General features: G+C 37.2%; 1 protein-coding gene across 2 annotated transcripts in view; it reads right to left on the minus strand.

Moving 5' to 3' along the window:
* Positions 1-21,789, minus strand: part of EPB41L4A (erythrocyte membrane protein band 4.1 like 4A) — a 264,990-nt gene that overhangs the window by 135,565 nt on the left and 107,636 nt on the right. For both annotated transcript variants that reach the window (XM_078005099.1, XM_001101426.5), the window contains one exon: positions 10,305-10,409. In XM_078005099.1, coding sequence (XP_077861225.1) covers positions 10,305-10,409 — 105 coding nt within the window. The remainder of the gene's footprint in view (positions 1-10,304; positions 10,410-21,789) is intronic.

Here is a 21,789-nt window from a genome sequence, read left to right on the forward strand (position 1 = left end):
GTTGACTGATGGGCACTTGGGTTGGTTCCACATTTTTGCAATTCTGAATTGTGCTGCTATAAACATGTGTGTGCAAGTATCTTTTTGTATGACTTCTTTTCCTCTGGGTGGATACCCAGTAGTGGGATTGCTGAATCAAATGGTAGTTCTACTTTTAGTTCTTTATAAAGAATCTCCACACTGTTTTCCATAGTGGCTGTACTAGTTTACATTCCCACCAGCAGTGTAGAAGTGTTCCGTTTTCATCATACCCATGCCAAAATCTATTATTTTTTTATTTTTTGATAATGGCTAGGTAAGGTGGTATTGCATTATGGTTTTGATTAGCATTTCCCTGATCATTAGTGATGTTGAGCGTTTCTTCATATATTTGTTACCGTTTGTATATCTTCTTTCGAGAATTATCTACTCATGTCCTTAGTCCACTTTTTGATGGGATTATTTGCTTCTTTCTTATTTGAGTTCCTTGTAGATTCTGGATATTAGTCCCTTGTCAGATGTATAGATTGTGAAGATTTTCTCCCACTCTGTGGGCTGTTTACTCTGCTGACTGTTCCTTTTGCCATGAAAAAGCTCTTTAGTTTAATTAAGTCTCATCTATTTATCTTCATTTTTGTTGCATTTGCTTTTGGGTTCTTGGTCATGAAATCTTTGCCTAAGTCAATGTCTAGAAGGGTTTTTCCAATGTTAGCTTCTAGCATTTTTATAGTTTCAAGTCTTAATGATTTAGGACTTAAATATAAGTCCTTGATCCATCTTGAGTTGATTTTTGTATAAGGCAAGAGATAAGGATCCAGTTTCATTCTCCATCATGTGACTTGCCAATTATCCCAGCACCATTTGTTGAAAAGGGTGTCCTTTCCCCACTTTGTTTTTGTTTGATTTGTCGAAGATCAGTTGGCTGTAAGTATTTGGGTTAATTTCTGGGTTCTCTATTCTGTTCCATTCGTCTATGTCCCAATTTTTATACCAGTATCATACTGTTTTGGTGACTATGGCCTTATAGTACAGTTTGAAATCAGGTAATGTGATGCCTCCAGCTATGTTCTTTTTGCTTAGTCTCGCTTTGGCTATGCAGGCTCTTTTTTGGTTCCATATGAACTTTAGGATTGTTTTTTCTAGTTCTGTGAAGAATGATGGTGGTATTTTGATGGAAATTGCAATGAATTTGTAGATTGCTTTTGGCAGTATGGTCATCTTTACATTATTGATTCTACCCATCCATGAACATGAAATGTGTTTCCATTGGCTTTCAACTTTTCCCCGTTCATATTATGTTGGCTGTGGGTTTGTCACAGATGGCTTTTATTACACTGAGGTATGTCCCCTGTATGCCAATTTTGCTGAGGGTTTTAATCGTGAAGAGATGCTGAATTTTGTCAAATGCTCTTTCTGCATCTACTGAGATGATCGTGTGATTTTTGTTTTTAACTGTGTTTATGTGATGTTTCACATTTATTGACTTGTGTATGTTAAACCATCCCTGCATTCCTAGTATGCAACACACTTGATCGTGGTGGATTATCTTTTTTAGATGCTGTTGGATTCGGTAAACTAGTATTTTGTTAAGGATTTTTGCATATATGTTCATCAGGGATATTGCTCTGTAGTTGTCTTTGTTATACTGGCTTCATAGAATGATTTAAGGAGGATTTCCTCTTTCTCTACCTTGTGGATAATTATTGATATTATTATGTCAATATGATTGGTATTAATTCTTCTTTGAATGTTGGTAGAATTCAACCGTGAATTCGTCTGGTCCTGGACATTTTCTTGTTGGTAATTTTTTTACTACCATTTCAATCTCACTGCTTGTTAATGGTCTGTTCAGGGTTTCTAATTCTTCCTGATTTAAGCTAGGAGGATTGTCTCTTTCCAGGAGTTTATCCATCTCCTCTATGTTTTCTAGTTTATGCAAGTAAAGGTGTTCATAGTAGCCTTGAATGATCTTTTGTATTTTGGTGGTGTCCATTGAAATATCTCCCATTTCATTTCTAATTGAGCTTATTTGGATCTTCCCGCTTCTTTTCTTGGATAATCTTGCTAATGGTCTATCAATTTATTTATCTTTTCAAAGAAGCAGCTGTTTGTTTCATTTATCTTTTGCATTTCTTTTTGTTTCAATTTCATTTAGTCCTGCTCTGACCTTGGTTATTTCCTTTATTCTGTTGGGTTGGGTTTGTTCTTGTTTCTCTAGTACCTTGAGGTGTGATCTTAGATTGTCTAGTTGTGCTCTTTCAGACTTTTTGATATAGGCATTTAAGGCTATGAACATTCCTCTGAGCACCACTTTTGCTGTATCCCAGAAGTTTTGATAGTTGTGTCACTATTATCGTTCAGTTTAAAGAATTTTTTCCACTATGGTCTGAGATAGTACTTGATATAATTTCAGTTTTCTTAAATTTATTCAGACTTGTTTTGTGGCCTATCATATGGTCTGTTTTGGAGAAAGTTCCACGTGCTGATGAAAAGAATGTATATTCTGAAATTGTTGGGTAGAATGTTCTGTAAATGGCCAGGTGTGGTGGCTCACACCTGTAATCCCAGCACTCTCAGAGGCCAAGGCAGGTGGGTCACCTGAGGTCAGGAGTTTGAGACCAGCCTGGTCAACATGGTGAAACCCATCTCTACTAAAGAAAGTTATATAAATATCTGTTAAGTTCATTTGTTCCAGAGTATAGTTTAAATCCATTGTTTCTTTGTTGACTTTCTGTCCTGATGATCTGTCTAGTGCTATCAGTGCAGTACTAAAGTTCCCCACTATTGCTGTGTTGCTCTCTATCTCATTACTTAGGTCTAGTAGTAATTGTTTTATAAATTTGGGAGCTCCAGTGTTAGGTGCATATATATTTAGGATTCTGATATTTTCCTGTTGGACAAGGGCTTTTATCATAATGTCCTACTTTGTCTTTTTTAACTGACCTTAAAGTTTGTTTTGTCTGATATATGCCTGCTTGCTTTTGGTGTCTATTTGCATGGAATATCTTTTTCCACCCCTTTACCTTAAGTATATGTGAGTCCTTATGTGTTAGGTGAGTCTCTTGAAGTCAGCAGATACCTGGTTGGTGAATTCTTATCCATTCTGCAATTCTGTATCTTTTAAGTGGAGCATTTAGGCCATTTACATTCAGCATTAGTATTGAGTATGAGGTACTATTCCATTCATTGTGCTATTTGTTGCCTGTATACCTTGTGGTTTTTTTTACTGTATTTTTGTTTTATAGGTCCTGTGAGACTTATGCTTTAAGGAGGTTCTGTTATTGATGTGTTTCCAGGATTTGTTTCAAGATTTAGAGCTCCTTTTAGCAGTTCTTATAGTGCTGGTTTGGGAGTGGCAAATTCTCTCAGCATTTGTTTGTCTGAAAAACACTACCTTTTCTTCATTTATGAAGCTTAGTTTCGCTGGATACAAAATTCTTGGCTGATAATTGTTTTGTTTAAGGAGGCTGTAGATAGCGACCTAATCCCTTCTAGCTTGTAGGGTTTCTGCTGAGAAATCTGCTGTTAATCTGATAGGTTTTCCTTTATAGGTTACCTGGTGCTTTTGCCTCACAGCTATTAAGATTCTTTCCTTCATCTTAGCTTTAGATAACCTGATGACAATGTGCCTAGGTAATGATCTTTTTGCAATTTCCCAGGTATTCTTTGAGCGCCTTCTATTTGGATGTTTAGGTCTTTAGCAACGCTGGGGAAGTTTTACTAGATTATTTCCAAATATGTTTTCCAAACTTTTGGATTCCTCTTCTTCCTCAGGAATGCCAATTATTCTTAGGTTTGGTCACTTATGTAATCGCAAATTTCTTGGTGGCTTTGTTCATGTTTTTAAATTCTTTTTTTCTTAGTCTTTGTTAGATTGGGTTAATTTGATAACCTTGTCTGCTTGTTCGAGTCTATTGCTGAGAATTTCAAGAACATTTTGCATTTCTGTAAGTGTGTCCTTTATTTCCTGAAGTTATGATTGTTTTTTATTTATGCTATCTATTTCACTGAATATTTCTCCCCTCATTTCTTGTATCATTTTTTTGATTTCCTTAAATTGAACTTCACCTTTCTCTGGTGCCTCCTTAATTGGCTTAATAATCAACCTTCTAAATGCCTTTTCAGGTAAATCAGGGACTTTTTCTTGGTTTGGATCCATTGCTGAGGAAAGAGTATGCTTTTTTGGGTGGTGTTGAAGAACCTTCTTTTATCATATTACCAGAATTGTTTTTCTAGTTCCTTCTCCTTTGGGTAAACTATGTTAGAGGGAAGATCTGGAGCTCAAGGCTGCTGTGCAGATTCTTTTGTCCCATGGGTCTTCCCTTGATGTAGCACTCTCCCCCTTTTCCTAGGAATGTGGCTTCCTGAGAGCTGAGATGCAGTAACTATTATTTCCCTTCTGGATCTAGCCACGCAACAGGGCTACCAGACTCCATGCTGATACTAAGGGTTATCTGCACAGAGTCCTGTGATGTGAACCGTCCTCATATCTCTCAGCCATGGATACCAGCACAGTATTTGCAGTGTCTCTGGGGTCCTGCAGGAGCAATCTGCTTCCTTCAAAGGGTCTGTGGATTCTCTCAGCTTTCTTGGTACATTTCTGCAATAGTTCTGGAGCAGAATTTCACAGTGCAAGTCTCCACACACTGCACTATCTGTCTAAGTGGGAACTGCAATCTAGTCCTGTCCCCATCTGTCATTTTCCCCAGAAAATATGTTTAATAATTATTAAAATGCATAGTATTTTGCTGTTTTAATTAATTATATAGTGACAACCATGGTAATAACAACTACTCTTAGGGTTCACTAACAATTAGATCCTTAACATCTCAGGAAATAAACTTTTAAAATACCAATTTATATGTATATTATGGATATATGTATTTTATTAATAAAAATATAATAACATTTTAGGGAGAAAGTAGAATAGGAATACAAGTTTAAAGACATAAAAGGAATAAAGAAAAGTTTCTGATTTTTACAAAAGAGTTTGTTCATATATTTTTGTAAAGGTAGATGAAGAGTACAAAATTGCTATGAAATATAAATTCACAGGATACACTTAAAAGGAATATGACAATTTGCTTTTACAATGTCAATATTTAAGATAAACCAAAGACCTGGATCTGTTAAAACTTACAAAATTTTAATTCTCAATCTAAAATTATACACAAGTACATGGTTTTTTAAAAAAGAATCGTAGACCTGGTATGGTGGCTCACACCTGTAGTCCTAGCACTTTGGGAGGCTGAGGCAGGAGGATCACTCGAGCTCAGGAGTTTGAAACCAACCAGCCTAAGCAACATAGTGCGACTTCATCTCTAAAAGAAAAAAAAAAAATCTTGAAAATCACTAATCTCAGAAACATTTCTTATAAAAAGCAGATTTGGAGGGGAAGATGACTTCAGTTTTGAATATGTTACCTTTGAGATACATGAGAGGTATCCAAGTAGTGAATAGCAGCTAAAACATTATGTGGACCATACATTTTAAAGCACTAGTCTATGTACTTTTTATAGATTCCTTCAATCATCACTACCACCCTATGAAGCTGGTACTATTACTAGCCTCACTTTATAAACAGAGGAACTGAGGTATAGAAAAGTTAGGGAGACTCACTCAGTGACACACAGCTCTCCAGGTAGACTGTGGTTTGAACCCATACAGTCTGAATCCAGATTTTGAATTTTAACACAGTGTAGTCCCTCCCGAAACATCTGGGTTGAAGATAGGAATTTGAGGCTCAGTCTTTCGATATAATTTAAACCATGGAACAGATGAGATTACCAAGGAAAAGTAACACACATTTGTCAGCAGGAAAATGAGAGCTTCGGTGCTGTGGAGCCCTCTATAGATGCTTCTGGCATTCCCTTCCAGGTCCTGGACTCTTGAAAAGCCACCCACCATCATTGTTTCCCAGATGCCCTTCATGTGTTGTTGTCAGCCCTCCCAGGATGTTGTGCTTCTTATGATGTTCTTCATAAAGTCAAAGGGTTACCTGAGAGGAACTTTCTGCTTCTTGATCTTTCCCCTCTGTTCCTCCAACAGATGCTTGAAGACATCTGACATAGTAAGTTTCATTTTGTAATGATCCAACATTACAATCTTCCTTTCTTTGCAACAAGACTCACATTATCACTTACACATGTTTTATCAATCATTATAGGGACTTTCCAGAACATACAATCACAGAACGTGAAACCTTGCACATGTTACAAAGTACAGCATCAGGATGAAAGGAAGAGGGCCACTACTAATGGCAGAGAGGACACACTTGAGCTTGCCTGCTAGAACTCAATGGATGAGGACTTTTGTTCAATACTCAGAGTACTTGGGGGCAGGGAAGAGAATACAAATATTAATACATACACAGTTTAGTTTAGATGCTTAAGGAAATTATCTCAGAGATAAACAGTACTAGCAAAGGTAGCACTAAATGTGTGGGCCTGAACAGAAAGCATAAGAGAATCAAGGACAAAATCCTGGTGAATACCAACATTTTATGGAACAGGCAGTGGAATCATGATCGTAGAGAGGACGAATAGGAACAACTAGAGAAAACATGAAAAGAGAGAAACAAAAATAATATAGTGCCAGAAGAACAAAAAGAGATTTCAAGAATGGACAAGTTGTTAGTGTCAAAGCAAAAGAAAGGTCAAGTAAGATAAGGACTGATAGAGTCTCTTAGATTTAGCAACTGGCAAGGCAGGGCCAGTTTCAGTGATGTGACTGGGATCAAAGCTGCATGGTGATACGTTTAGGAAACAATGGGATTTCAGAAGTGAATGTAAGAAATTTAGACAAAGTTTTCTGAAGATTATGTGTGGTGCAGAAGGAGCCAAAGATGGCAGCAGATAGAGGAGGACAAGGGAGGTGGGGAATGGGAGGTTCTAAATGGGAGAGACTTGAACACGCCAAACACTGACTGGAAGGAAGGAGTAGGTAGGGTAGAAAGACACCAAACAGAAAAAGCGAGGTGGTAAGATCCAACTCACAGACACTGGTAACAGGATAGGAAGTGTAAGAAGCAACTAGGTGTTTGTGGGGGGGGGGGTGGTCAAGAAAGCGGGAAGTTTCTGATTGCTTTTATTGTCTTAGCAAAGCAAAAACAGAGTTCACTGGCAGAAGACAATGTCTGCATGCTGTGTTCATCTGTGTGCTCCACACGTTCCCCCTCCTTTGACTTCTTAAGTAAAAGGGCAGCAGATCCAGCAGCCTAATTCTCAATGCCACGCTGATTTCCATATTCTGAGAAAAGCTCTAATTATATACAACTTCTGCCTTTCAAGGAGTAATCTGTAAAGGAGCCTCAAGTGCTAACATTAAAGTAAGACATAACTATAATTTCTGGGAATTTTCTGTAAGTCAGACCAAGGCCCTAATATAAGAGACCTGCATCCCCACACACACCAGTCTGGATCAAGAAGACTTGGCACAAGCCAGAGTGGAACAGAAAATAGGCTCTATGCCCAGGCTAAGCACTTTCCCTTTCAAAACTAATCTTAAAACCAGAAGTAGTATTGAGATATCACATTTATTATATTTATTACTGCTTTCAACATCAACAAAACTCATCTTCAAAAATCTCTAAAGGCATTTAAGAATGTACAGTTTATTTAATTTTTTCTTTTCTTTCTTCTAGACTTTCTCCTTATTCCTTCATTCCACTAGTATCACCAGCAATATTTGCTCCTATCCTAGTTTCAACAGGAAAGCCCTTTTACATGTTTAATACCTTATCATCTACAAAAAGCTGTCATGTGTTCTGATTTAGTCCTATATCAATCCTGAGAGTTGAGGAGAAAAAGCATTTTATTGTCAATTTACAGATAAGCATATCAAGATTTGGAAAAATTAAGTGATTTGACCATTTTTTAGGAGCAGACATAGGACTCAAACCTATCTTGTGACTCCAAAGGCAGTTATCTATTCCACCAGATCACAATCCATTTATAATAACTTCTGAAAGCCTAAAAGATGATTCAAGTTCCTTCCAGCCTCTGATTAATTTCAAATACACCAGTTCTTTAAAGGGAAGACTGTGCTGCTGCAATTTCAATTGTCTTGAAAGTCAGGATATTATAGTGGTTGAAAGGTCTTGGAGACACTCAGACTTAGGGTGGAATTCTGGTCCTAATACGTGCTGATTATGTGACCTTAGGAAAGGTGCTTAACCTTCTTAGTTTGCGTTTGATCATCTCTAATAGAAAGATAATAATACTTTAGAGAACTGTTCTAAACATACAATTTCAACAAACAAAAATGTTTACAGTCTCTGGTGCACTGATTATGACGTTGGTAATGATGATGAACGATGAGTTGCAGGGTTCTAGGTTCTCCTGGTCCTCCAGTGCAGACAACTTCTCTGTCATGTGAGGTCCCGAATGTACAGTAATTCAATCGACGTTCATGAAAACCATTACTTGGTTTTTAAGACAAAGATTTTTTTAACCATATCCTGTACTATTTTAACACAGGGTTTTTTTGTTTAAATCCTTATTTGTTTTAAGTAACTGTCAGATATGCAGGGTTGCTTCTAATATACTTTTGATGAAACTGTTGCCAAGAGGAAGTACAAAATTTCATTACCTTATTCTCATAGCCTTCTAAAATTAAAAGGTAATCAGACAATACATGTGAACATGCAAAGACTAAGCAATGTTTACAAATCACCTCTATTTTAGCTGAGTTCACTATTAGAATATAACAAAAAGAGGCAAAGAATACTTTTTTCATGTCATTTTACACACCTGATATTCTCATCACATCAAAACAATATGACTTAAGAGCTTTCTCCTTCTAAATGTGTCATTTCTCCTAAAACCTGTACTATAAACACCATCATAAATGCCAAACCTTAGGAGTAAAAGAGGAAAAAATGTTCTTAATTTAAACCCTACAAAACTTTCAATAAACTAGCAATGCTAACTGCTACAGTAGGGATCACTGTTTTGAAATTCTCTAGCTTTTCACATTTTTCCTTTGCACAGTTAAAAAAAGGGTGAGGGGGAAGATAGAGACAGACAAGGTCTATATAACTTTAGCAAGACAGTCAATCTTTCCAGGGAAAGTCTGACATAGTAGGTAAGATCAGAAAACTGTAGTTTTCTCTGCTAGGAAAAAAATGTTATTTCAAAAATATGAATGTAGCACATGATACCTTCTTTAGCCTTCAATTTAATCTTTCTGTATAAATTTAGAGTTCTGCTATATTTATTCATGGTCTGTACAAGATAGAATTCAGTGGACTTCTAAACATGTCTGTTCCCCTTTCTTGCAACATGCCATAATGACCACTAGCCTTTAGAAAGTTATTCCTTTCTATGGAAAGCTATCCAACATACTCAATTTTTCATTCCAACCTTACTAAATCCTCCCATGACACAGAAGAGATTAAGGAACTAGCTCAAGAAAAGTAACAAGTGATCACCATCAATAGCGGTAACACCACTCAGAAAATCATGTTCTTCACTGAATGTACCACAAAAGACCCAGTGGAGGATTGGAGAACAAATGAAGGAAGAGGAGGACATCTCTATCTCAACAGCAGTTGAATAGGATGAAAAATAAAATAGAGTCAAATTTCTGAGATAAGCATGTGAGCGTTCTGCATAATGAAGCTGTGCCTATCTGAAGCTAAGATCTTTCTCAGACTAAACCAAAAGTCACACTAATGAATATCCTTTCATCCTTCAAAATCTTCATCTCCAAAGTTTTTCCATTGTGATGAATTTCTTAGGAACTCTCTACTCCGGACTGGAAGACCTTCTGAATTAACCTTTGTGAACAACTGACATAAGAACTAAAAGCTAAGTTGTCTTTATTACTCTTATTTCATCAGGTTCATGAATAAAAAAACCTCTACTTATTTTACTTTGTAACAGCTCATCTCACTTATAAAACTTAGGTAGTCACTTTTTTTTTTACACTGTATTTCTTCTCTAACCATTCCCTTTCTTAAAAGGCAATTAATATCTGGCACTTCAAGAGACTAGCCACTTGCCTTCTAACACATATTAAATGACATATTCAGTCCTCCATGTGCACTGATGCTCTGCATTCATTCTCATAAGGTTGCAAATCTGGAAACCACATATGCCATCTGCAAAGAGGACGACACATGTACAGAAGCTGTGAATCCAGCAACTCTATAGACTTTTGGCAGAAGAGGAAAAAATGCAAAGAAATTATCAGGGGAAAACATGTTTGAGATTTTCAGTCTTTTTCAGTGACAAAGAACCTAACCACCTAAAACCGTATCAAGAAAAGCCAGAGATAGAGTGAAATTTATAACCAGAAAAATTTAACAGAGTCACCGTACTCACCGTCTGATGGCTTCTGTCACAGTAACGTAGCCCAAAATAATCTATCTCCACAAGGTTTACGTGATGGAATACGTGGTCAAGGACAATGGAACCTTTCGTTGACTTCTGCAAAAATAATTCAGTTTTATATTTTTCAGCTGCCTTTTTGCTCCTAAATAGGACACAATCATGGTTCTCATCTTTTGTTAGTTTCATTCACAATAGCAGCAATTGTATTAGACCATGGTTCCCTCTGTAAGTTGTGCCTCAATTATGAAGAAAAATGTGATTTAAAGCAAAGTGTATTATAGAAACTGCTTTGGAAAATACTTTTGAAATCATAGTGGGTTTTAAATTAATATAAGTTTCTTGCTTCTCGGATTATAAATTATCTTCAGGACAAAATTCTTTTAATAAAGATAATCTTTTATATGAAGAACATCTAATAAATGCATCAAAAAAACACTTTGGTTAAAAATTCCACCATTCTTTCATTTTTAAAAGCAATTTTTACCTATAGCATTACTCTCACAATGAATACAGAAGATATATAAAATTAACAATAGTCAAAGCTTTTATCTTCACTCCTCAAATAATAAACCCATAGATTAAAGCTACTAAAGCTAATGTCCTCAAAAGCCCTTGTGAAGATATTTCACTTTATCTCTTTCACATAAGCACAGACACAAAACTTTTCTTTTGGCTGCTTTTTAAATACTGATAACTACCTAAAAAGCTAATCTCTTCTCTCCCCACCTACTACATATACAGATTCTTTAAATTAAGATTCTTATCATCTAACGTACTAAAAATCAAATATTCACACATGTAAGAAACACTTCATCAGCAAGCACTACTCCACACACCACACAAGTTTAGAAAATAATCCATTTTTATAGTATAGGTATAGATACAGCCTCTTCCTTTCTCTTGCCCCATCTCTGGCTGGTATAACAAGATAATAAAAGAAATCCCACAACAAGTCTCCCATTATGGTAATAAAGGAGGGCTTTTGTTCAGTTTCATCTGCCCTCAGAAAATTACCAGGATGCGTTTATCCATGTATGGTGAGCACTTAATACTGCACTGCTTTTAGAAAATGGATTGTTAGCATGAGGAAAATGTTTTTATTAAATTTATTATAAAATGGGCAATATGAGGTTATAAAAGTACACACCAGGAGAAGAAAGTTCTTGTTACAAATTCCATAGGTATTCTGTTTTCCTCTAAATTACTTTGGCTAACTTTAACTGGTTCCTTTTTCAAAATCCATTAAATAATTTATAAACAAAAAGCCCTTCCATGATGAATCTTTAGGTTATTGGACATTTTCTGCAATAATCACAATGCCATAGTGGTCTGTAAATGTCTCTGTGCTCATGTACCTGTGTATTTCTCTGGGGTAAAAATCTTGAAGTGAAATTATTCATCTGAAGGATATGTATACTCATAATTACAGTAGGCACTGCCAAAAAGACCATTACAATTCATTCGATGAGAGTATATGTTTTCCCTGCACCCTTGCCAACATTTGGATTGCAAAAATGTTTTTCCAATCTGATTGAGCAAAAAAAGAGGGGAATAAAGGAATTGTTTTAATTTACATTTTCCTGACGTTAATAAAAGCAAGCACTCTTTCATGTGCTTACTAGCCAACTGCATTTCCTAACCTTTGAGTTAGGCATTCCATAACCCAAAGTTTATGAGCAAATTCTCCTAAGTACTTCTAAATACTTGTAGAATTTTACTTATACTTAGCTCTTCATTTCATGTGGAAATTATTGCTGTTCTTGGGATAAGGGTCTAACTTTGCTTCCAAATGGATAGACAACTGCACCACCATTTCCCAAAAAAGCTATCATTTCCCTGTTGATTTGAAACAACTTTATCATCTATTAAATGAATCCCCAGTATTCTATCTCATGGGTTATTCCAGAACCAATACCCCCAAGATTTTAATATATGTAGTTTAATTTGTTTGATATCCATTTTTCTTTTTCAAAACTATCTTTACCAGTTCTTAAACATTTTTCTCCACTCAAGAACGTTTAGAACCAGCTACCCAATTGAATAAATGATTGTGCTGGGGGTTTAACTGCATTTAAATGTAACTGACAGACCAGATGATGTGGTAGGGGGAGGTGTAGATACTATGATATTTACAGAGCGAAACCTCTATGGTTGTCTTTTATATCCTTCGAGGATATTTTACACTTTTTATGTCGGTTTTACAAAATTCTATTTAGACTTTGTGGCAGGCAAATTTACCAAATGCCCTCCCACCCCCAAAGATGTCCTGCCCTGACTTCTGGAAACTGCACAATGAGAATAGCACCCCTATGATAGTGTTATGCTAGTTATGCACAGTTGACAGTAAGATAGGGAGATCACTGAAGTAGACCTAATCACATGGGCTCTAAAAAGCATAACACTTTCTCCAGCAGAAGGGAAAAGGAGGGGGAAAGTCAACTATATTCAAACCATGAGAAGGGTTCCACACGTCCCTGTCACTTGAAAGACGGAGGGGCTGAGAAGAATGGGAATAGCCTCAGGACCTGAGGGGAACCCCCAGCTAACAGCCAGCAAAGAGATGGGAACCTCAGTCCTACAACCACAAAAGCGGGATTCTGCCAACAACTGACAAGGGTTTGGAAGTTGATTCTTCCCCATTGCCCTCAAATAAGGACAACAGCTGACTAACACCTTGATTTCAGCCTGGTAGGACGCTGCAGGGAAGTCAGCCATGACATCCTGGACTTCTGGCCTACAGAACTGTGAAATAATAAACGGCGGTACATTTAAACCACTATGCTTGTGATAATCTGTTATGCAGCAATAGAAAATAACACAGGCGGATTCTTAGGTATTTTAGTTTTATTGCTGTTCTACTTTCTGACTGGCTATTGCTAATGCATTGGAAAGCCAACTAATTTTCCCTATCGGTCTTATTCCCAGCCATCTTGCTAAATTCTTGTTAGTTTGTCTATGGAGTCTTCTCAGATAATCACTTTTCAAAATGCTTTTTCAAAATGCTCCTCCACATTTATTTCTTCTTTTCTTACTGCATTGGCTGGGACCTCAATAAAAGAATAACTAGTAGTTTTGAGAACATGCACCCTGTCGTCTTCCTGGCTATAATGGAATTGCTTCTAAAATTTCACCACTAAGTATAATAGCTGGTGTATGGCCCTAACGCATATCCTTAATCAAACAGATGGTTCCTTCAATTCTGCTTTTTTGGTCTTATTCTGTTTTGGCCTTTAATCAATGACTAATAGTTTTATCAACTTCTTTTTGGGAATAAAAGATGAGTATATGATGTTTGTCCTTTCAGCTGTGGGTTACATTAAAAGAGTTTCTAATGCCAAACCTTCTTAGAGAAATTCCCACTTTAGTCCTTTTTGTTCTGGGTACATATCAAACCCTCTGCCAATGTGCAAACAATTCCCCTATGTGAGTCTTGGTGGAGGCAGGAATCAGGCTCCCAGAATAACCGACAGCCAGGTCACAGGCATATGATCTGTGGTTTCAGCCAAGGACTTTGACTTCTGAGCAAGAGTTTAGGATTAATTCACGGAGTGGCTCCCAATAGTAAGGGAGTATCCAATAGCAAAGACATCCAAAGATGGAATCAGCTGTGAGAAGCAGTAGAAATGACTGATTCCTGAGCCAGATTTTCCAGCATTCCTATCTTTTTCCCGAGACAGGGTCTCACTCTGTCGCCCAGGCTGGAATGCAGTGGTGTGATCTTGGCTCACTGCAACCTCCAAGTAATCCTTCTGCCTCAGCCTCCTGAGTAGCTGGGACTACAGGCATGCACCACCACACCCGGCTACAGCATTCTTGAGGTACAAAATAGGAACATTCAGGCAATCTACCACCTTCATTTTCTGAATATGTATGTTTGGCTCAAGAGGCAGGCCAGTATCACAAGTAAAACTTGTGAGTAACAGTACAGAAAATTGGATCCAACTGTATACTAAAAATATCATGATGAATACAAAAAGCTTATCCTTTTTTAAGTGCATCCCTGGTGTAAGTACATCAAGAAAGGATTCTTAAAGTAAATTCTGTCCAATGTAACTATGAAAAGAATTTACTGGAAAGATACTGAGTATCTCACAGGCTCTATAGACATCACACTAATGGTTACCCAGAGCTTTCTATGATTCTCATCTATCCACAACCACTAAGCTTGGAATACTCAATCTATCACTACAACCTTTCATAGTTCTTTTGCTCATGTTTTGGGCAGTGGTTTTCACCTTCAATTGTTTCCCATTAGCCTTTCAGGAATTTTTCTTATCATTTCTGGTCCATTGAGACCAGATCGCACTGCTGCACCCCAGCCTGGGCAACAGAGTGAGACTCTGTCTCTTTGATCTAAAATTTTGGATCAAACTTTCTCACTTTCCAGGTTACTATAGAAAGTGCACACACACCTTTCCCCTTAATTCAAAATATTTCTGGAATGCTGGCATATGAAGATAGTCTTCCATTTTGATCTAATCTCACTTATGGATCCTTTCTCCCATCTAGGCACAGACAGAAACAGATGGAATAACTAGAGAAGGTAGAGTCACACAACTCCACCTAATTCTTCTATCCCAAACAGGTAAACAAGAAGTCATTCGTGAACAAAGAGGAAACAATTATGCCTGAAATTACGTATGACAATGAAATGGTACAGATTTTAAAAATACGTAAATCAAGTCTGTCTTTAATCAAACTATATTTGTGCTTCTATGTCCAGTAGAAATGTTAGGATTTTCAAATAAAGATAACAGATTTATAAAGCATAAAAAGGATCTAACACTCTAATCACAAAGATTATACACAAAAGCAAGCTCAGAAAACCAGCTCAGGAGTTTAGAAAGTATATAGAAATTCTAAAATTTCATGCAGAGGAAGAAATCATCAAATCTGAAAATTTTCCAAAACAATCATTCCAAAACTACCAGAACATGCCAATCTTTTGTGACAATTCTGCATTTATATAGAATCTGGTGCTACAAATGCTTTGCAAATATTATCCTTTAGCATCTTTTGTTACCCTCTACAGAGAGGACACAAAGAAAGCATCCAATGTTATGCAACAAATCCAGTGCTGACCTTAAAAAAATATGACGTCTCATGATTCCCTCTATAGCTTTCTGTATAGTGCAGGTGTGTCTACACAGGCACCTGGAGCAGGGCCAGGAGAGTCTCAGAAATGCTGTATTTCTGTCACTACTTCAAGCAAACACGCCCATGAAAACCTCTTAACTTTTTACCTGTCATACTGTAATATGATAAGACTTAGAGAGGATGGATGCCAGAGGTAAATTAGCTACTGGGGTGGAGGTATGTATCACCAGCTCACACTTCTGTCCATTCTGCCCTAACTGACTTCTTCCAATAACCCTTTGCCCAATCAGTATTCCATTGTTATGCCTCCTGCCCTTATACTTACGGATAATTTCATTCTTCTTATGGGTACTTTGTAAAGACTGCCTATGGGCCAATATTTTACAGTTCAGGTGTAAAGTCTTCAAGTCCAGAAGAAATCATCTTTGAATAAAAAAATTAAGAACTGACAGAGAACTGACATAAGAACCAAAGTATGATTAAAGTATATTTGTCCAGGAAGGGGCCAGTTCTAGGATTTTTTACAGGAAAAAAGGATATTATGAAACACATAACTTCATTCATTGAAATATTTATTTATTAATTGCCTAATACCAGCAAATGCTTACTCTCTAGAAAATGGGAAAAGTACACTAATAAATGCCAGAAGAAAGGAGGATGAATATCTTTCAGAATTCCAGAATATAATGCAAAGTGATGTGATACGGGAAGTCTTTGACCAGCCTGTTAGAACCCCTGAGAAGCCCTCGGGCTATGAAGTGACTAAGAAACTTCTAAAAAGTGACTGAAAACTTTCTTGAGAAAGTGAGACAGGGAGAGATTTGGTTATCATCAAAAGTTCTTTTGCAGGTCGGGCGCAGTGGCTCACGCCTATGAATTCCCAGCACTCTGGGAGACCGAGGCGGGTGCATCACGAGGTCAGGAGATCGAGACCATCCTGGCTAACATGGTGAAACCCTGTCTCTACTAAAAATAAAAAAAAACTTAGCTGGGCATAGTGGCACGCACCTGTAATCCCAGCTACTCGGCAAGCTGAGGCAGGAGAATCACTTGAACCCGGGAGGAGGAGGTTGCAGTGAGCTGAGATCATGCCATTGCACTGCAGCCTGGGTGACAGAGCGAGATTCCATCTCAAACAAAAAGAAAAAAAAATTCCTTTTGTGCCTTTGACTAGCAACCAGGCACACATATTACTTGCATAAAAAATTATTGAAAAGAAAAGGCAACCAGGTAGAAATTAGTCATTTCCTTTTTTTGCTTTGGAGGCAGTTTGTTTGTCAATTTGGTTCATGCACCAAGAAGTGTTAGGTAAGGAATGCATAGAGGAGCATGGTGATGAACTATTAATTCTATGTTTACACATAAACAATTCATAATTCCCAACCCTCCAAAAAAGTATTTTTAATCTGAATTATTCCTAAGCCTTTTGAACAGGTAGACCAAACTATTATTACAGGCCATTATATACCAATGTGGAAGTTACGCACCCCCATTCCTTAACATGCTGAAAAGGGGCTTCATTTCTAAGTCAGGTGGCTAGTTTCATTAGAAATTTAATGAAACCTTGATTGTTAACCTTACCTCTTTCAATACTTTGCAAAGGAAAAGATATGAAAGTCAGTCAGGCGTGGTGGCTCATGCCTGTAATCCCAGCACTTTGGGAGGCCGAGGCGGGTGGATCACCTGAGGTCAGGAGTTCCACACCTGCCTCACCAACGATGTGAAACCCTGTCTCCAAAAAAAAAAAAAAAAATTAGCCGAGCGTGATGGCAGAAGCCTGTGGTCCCAGTTACTCGGGAGGCTGAGACAGGAGAACTGCTTGAACCCGGGAGGCGGAGGTTGCAGTGAGCGGAGATCGCAACACTACACTCCAGCCTGGGAGACAGAGCAAGACTCCATCTCAAAAAAAAAAAAAAAGATATAAAAATGATATTTAGTCCCATTCCAGTTTTCTTCGGACCATTTCCAGAAGAAATCTCTGCCAAAATGGGGAATTCACGAGATAACACAAAATAAAGTACAACTATAACATGCCCAAGGACTTTCTGAAATCAATCAATAAATTAAAATTTTGTCTTAGATAATAATGGACCTCCACTAATGAGATGTTTGAGAGAATGAACTGGGTAACACCCGAAATATCAGCGAGGGATATCTGGAAACCTGAAAGAAATGCTTCCCATTTCAGGTTTCAGGAGGTCTCCCCGGGATATCTTTCCTGCTCTATGTCATAGTCAAAATCCTTCTTATCCTTTAAGATCCAGTTAAAATGCCACCTTCTTCATAAAGCCTGTCCAAATTCTCTCAACCTCATTATGACCTCTCCCTCCATCAAACCTACCAAGTCTCTTATTTTTGTCTCTGATACTTACACTCTTGCACTCTTAAGATGGTCATTTATTCCTTCTGTTAACTTTCCTACTTATGTTTAGACATTTGGAAAGCACATGCTGAGTATCACACACCACTTACTTTCTACGCAGTCCAATAACTCATTCTCAGTAAGAGCTGCCTAAAAGTTCACTGAATTAATACCAAGGGGCAAAAACATGGTGGTCTATAAATTAATAAATTAAACCTTTCTTCCTGTTTCCTATGAAGATTTCCATTTTTCTTGACCAATCAGACTTATGAAATTAAAGAAAAAGCTGACCAGATCCATGTATTTTGTTATATCACCTGATACAGAGAGATTCAGTTTACTTTTAATTTTAAAATACACATTTGTTTCAGTGACATATAATTCCAATAGACTCAATATATTCTAAAGGTAGCATAAGGAATAAATGTCTTATTTTTAAAATGGATAAAACACCAAAAACTGAGGAAGCCATATTACCTTTTTATACCTAAAACTTGCATGCAAATTTTATGCAATAAAAGAAATCTGACAGAAATTTGATTTTCCATCATCAAAAAAATAAAGAAGACTTGATATGAGACAGTTAAGAAGAAAATAAAAATAAAGGGAGCACCTGATTTTTTTATAACTAATCAGCAAAACTTCATCTCAATGTAACAATATATTAATTTACTTTTAAAATGAGAGTAAATGCCTATGACATATTTCTGGATTGTGAATTGTATTCCACTTAACTCTCAGCAAATGAGATAGATTACTTTCATTACTGACATACTAGCAACATTCCAGAAAGAATAGAGCTACCGAAGGATTATAAACTTAGAGAAAGACTCACAAGTAGGACAAGTTTATTTGAAAATACCATCAGCAAGGCTTTCAACCAGAACAAAGAATATTTCAAATGAGTAATAACACCTTCACAGATTAACATGACATTACAAACCAGAAAGGCAGGTTTCTGCCAGCTGCACAGAATGATAACTATTACATCTGAGACAAACAGCTTACTCTTTCACAAAGGGGAAATGAACCCTGCAAAAAATTCTTATAATGTTATGCCTTTAAAAATTCACTTTATCTTCATTTAGTATTTTGACCACAATACATTCCCAGTTCTCTGGGAAAACTTAAAATTACGTTAACTTTTTTAGCTTAGGCCATTATGATAAGGCAAAGTCGGGACATGGAGGAGACATTCTTCAGGTACCAAAGGTAATTCCTTCCTAGGGGAGGCACTGTTCACCCCCACTGTCCGACCCCTATTGTTTCTGTCTAAGAGTTACCCTCACCCTCCAGATGAGGAAAATCCTCATTTAATCATTAAAAAATGAGTAAAACGTATTTTTCTAGGTGCTATTAATATTTATATTTTTCATATATAAAAGTTTATTCACATCGATGAGCTTTTCTCAGCCATCTACTGCTTTATAACAAATAACTTCAAAACTCAGTGGCTTAAAGCAACAAGTTGCCCATAATCCTAAAATTTAGCCAGGGCTCAGAAGAGACAGCTGGTATCAGCTCCATCTGGTGTTGGCTGGAGAGGTCCATCCTGGCTGAAGAACCCAGGATGGCTTCATTCACATATTGACACCTCACCTGAGATGGCTGGAATGGCTGGAAGCTGGCTGGGCCACTCACCCTCTAAAGCCTCTCTCTCTCCAGCAAGGTAATCTGACTTCATGACATGGTGACTTAGGGCTCCAAGAGACAAACAGCAGAAGCTGCCAAGTTTCTGAAGGCCTAGATCTGGCACAGCATCACTCTTGCTACACTCTATTGATCAATGCAAGTCACTGGGTCAGTGCAGATGGAAAGGGAGCAAAAACAGATCCCATCTCTTGATAGGAGGAATGACATGAACATATAGTGAGTGACTGGAAGAATCACAGGTGGCCATCTTTGTTGACAACCTACCACATCATTTTTTCTCTCTAAACTTGTTATATGCTTTATGTTTTCCTTCACTCATCTCTGTAATATTTCAAATTATAGCAAAAGAAAGAAATGACAGTAAATTATCTTGATCATCTATATAAAAAGAACCACACTAGATGATTTCCTGTACTTTATTTCATTTAATCTCTACAAGAGCTATGCAAACTTGTCATTTTTTATTCCTGCTTTATAAATAAGCTCACAAAGGTTGGGAAAGAATAGCAGTTTGGCTAGAGTAACACAGAAAGAAAGGGAAAAGGCAGGACTCCAACCCAGAAACATCTAACTTAAAATCCTGAGCTCCTTCTAATACAGCAGTGATTCTTGAAGCCTGGAGGGCCTAGAGACCCTTTTGATGGTCCATGAAGTCAGATCTATAATCCTAATGTTATTAGTTTGTTATCTGTCATTTGCCCTTCTCTCACAATTATAGAGTTTTCTAGAGGTCACAAGACATATCACAACAGATGATGCATAAAGTAGACATGACAATCCAGCTACGTTCTGTTAAGCTAGATATCAGAGTTGCCAAAATGTAAAAATAAGGTCATTCTTCTAAAATTGTTATGTTTTGGACAATACATCTTTTTTTGTGAAAATATAAAACTATTTTTGTTGACAAGTAATTTTTTAAATGGGTTTTTTGGATGATATTAAAAATCTCTCCACTTTGATTTATAATAATGGTAAACAGATACAGAGATAACTCACATGAACAAAAGTTCTTCCAGGTTCTCAATAATTTTAGAGTGTAAGGAGATCCTAAGACTTAAAAGCTTGAAAATCACTCTACTATACTAAAAAACAAAGGAATGTCCTTGATGACATATATTGCAAAATAGGCAATTCTGATTCTTAAATACCTGGAAAGCCAGTCCTTCCTCCTTTTATAGATGAGGAAACTCAGATCTGAGAGATGAGTGACTTGCCCACAGGTCACGGGGATGGCTAACTAAAACTCTAGAAATTAATCAATGCAGCATAATTGCACTAACCAAGCACTTGCCTTCTCTTTTTTCCTACCAATTTTGTTAGGAGTTCGCAAAAATCCATCAGTAACAAAATAAAACCAAAAGAAAAAAAACAAGCAGTCCACAAGGAAGGTCAGAGATTAAATAAAGTGTAATGGCATTCTTTGGCAATAGAAATCAGAATTCCCAGAGTAGAGAGTTATTTTCAAGACCAATTTAAAGAATATTCTTGAGTTTCATCACTGTCTAGGATCCCTGAGTCACCATGAAAGAAGTCTAACTACTCTACTGGAAAAACCACATAGAGAGACCTTGAGACTACATAAGAAGTGGGACTCAAGCCCAACCTTTCAGACGCCCTGCTAAGACACCAGGCCTGTGAATGAACACATTTTTGGCCCTCCAGTTCGCTCCAACTAGCCTAATCAATACCAACGAGTGTTCACAGTCAACAACACATGGAGAGAAGTTGCCCGCAAAGCCTTGCTCACTGTCCTGACCTACAAGTCATAAGATATAATAACTGTTGTTTCAAGCCACTAAATGTTGGGTAGTTTGTTACAGAACTACACAACCACAGATAAGCAGATTAAGACTCAAATGTTCTCAGCCAAGAAATATGGACTCTCACAAAGAAGAGTTAAAGCAGATACCAAACATTAGTAATTCCTGTCTTCCTACCCGTTTCGAGACAGGTAACATATATATGTTACATAGAAAAACTTCAAGAATTTCCAGTTAAATGCTATTTCATACTCCCCCTCAATCTCCCTATACTGTAACCCTTCCTTCAACCCTTGTTTATGGGTTACCATGAAGCATGTCCCTGGGTATTGTCACATTAGCTTGTTATAGGAAACAGAGCAACAACACCTCAATAGCAATGACCACACCTGGTACCCACATCTTTGGTTTCTAAATATTCTCCACTCCTTGGAAAATACACTAATTCCAAGGCTGAGACAGGAAAGTACAAGGCCTGAAATAACTTACTGCACCAAAAATGAAAACAGTGTTCAAATAATGATGGAGGCATTTCAAAAGAACATTTCGAAAGCTAGGAGCCAGCTTGACAGGACTCTCACTAATCAAATCTGGGACATTCTGA

This window comes from Macaca mulatta, chromosome 6 (assembly GCF_049350105.2).
Source record: "Macaca mulatta isolate MMU2019108-1 chromosome 6, T2T-MMU8v2.0, whole genome shotgun sequence".
NCBI classification, from domain to species: Eukaryota; Metazoa; Chordata; class Mammalia; order Primates; family Cercopithecidae; genus Macaca; species Macaca mulatta.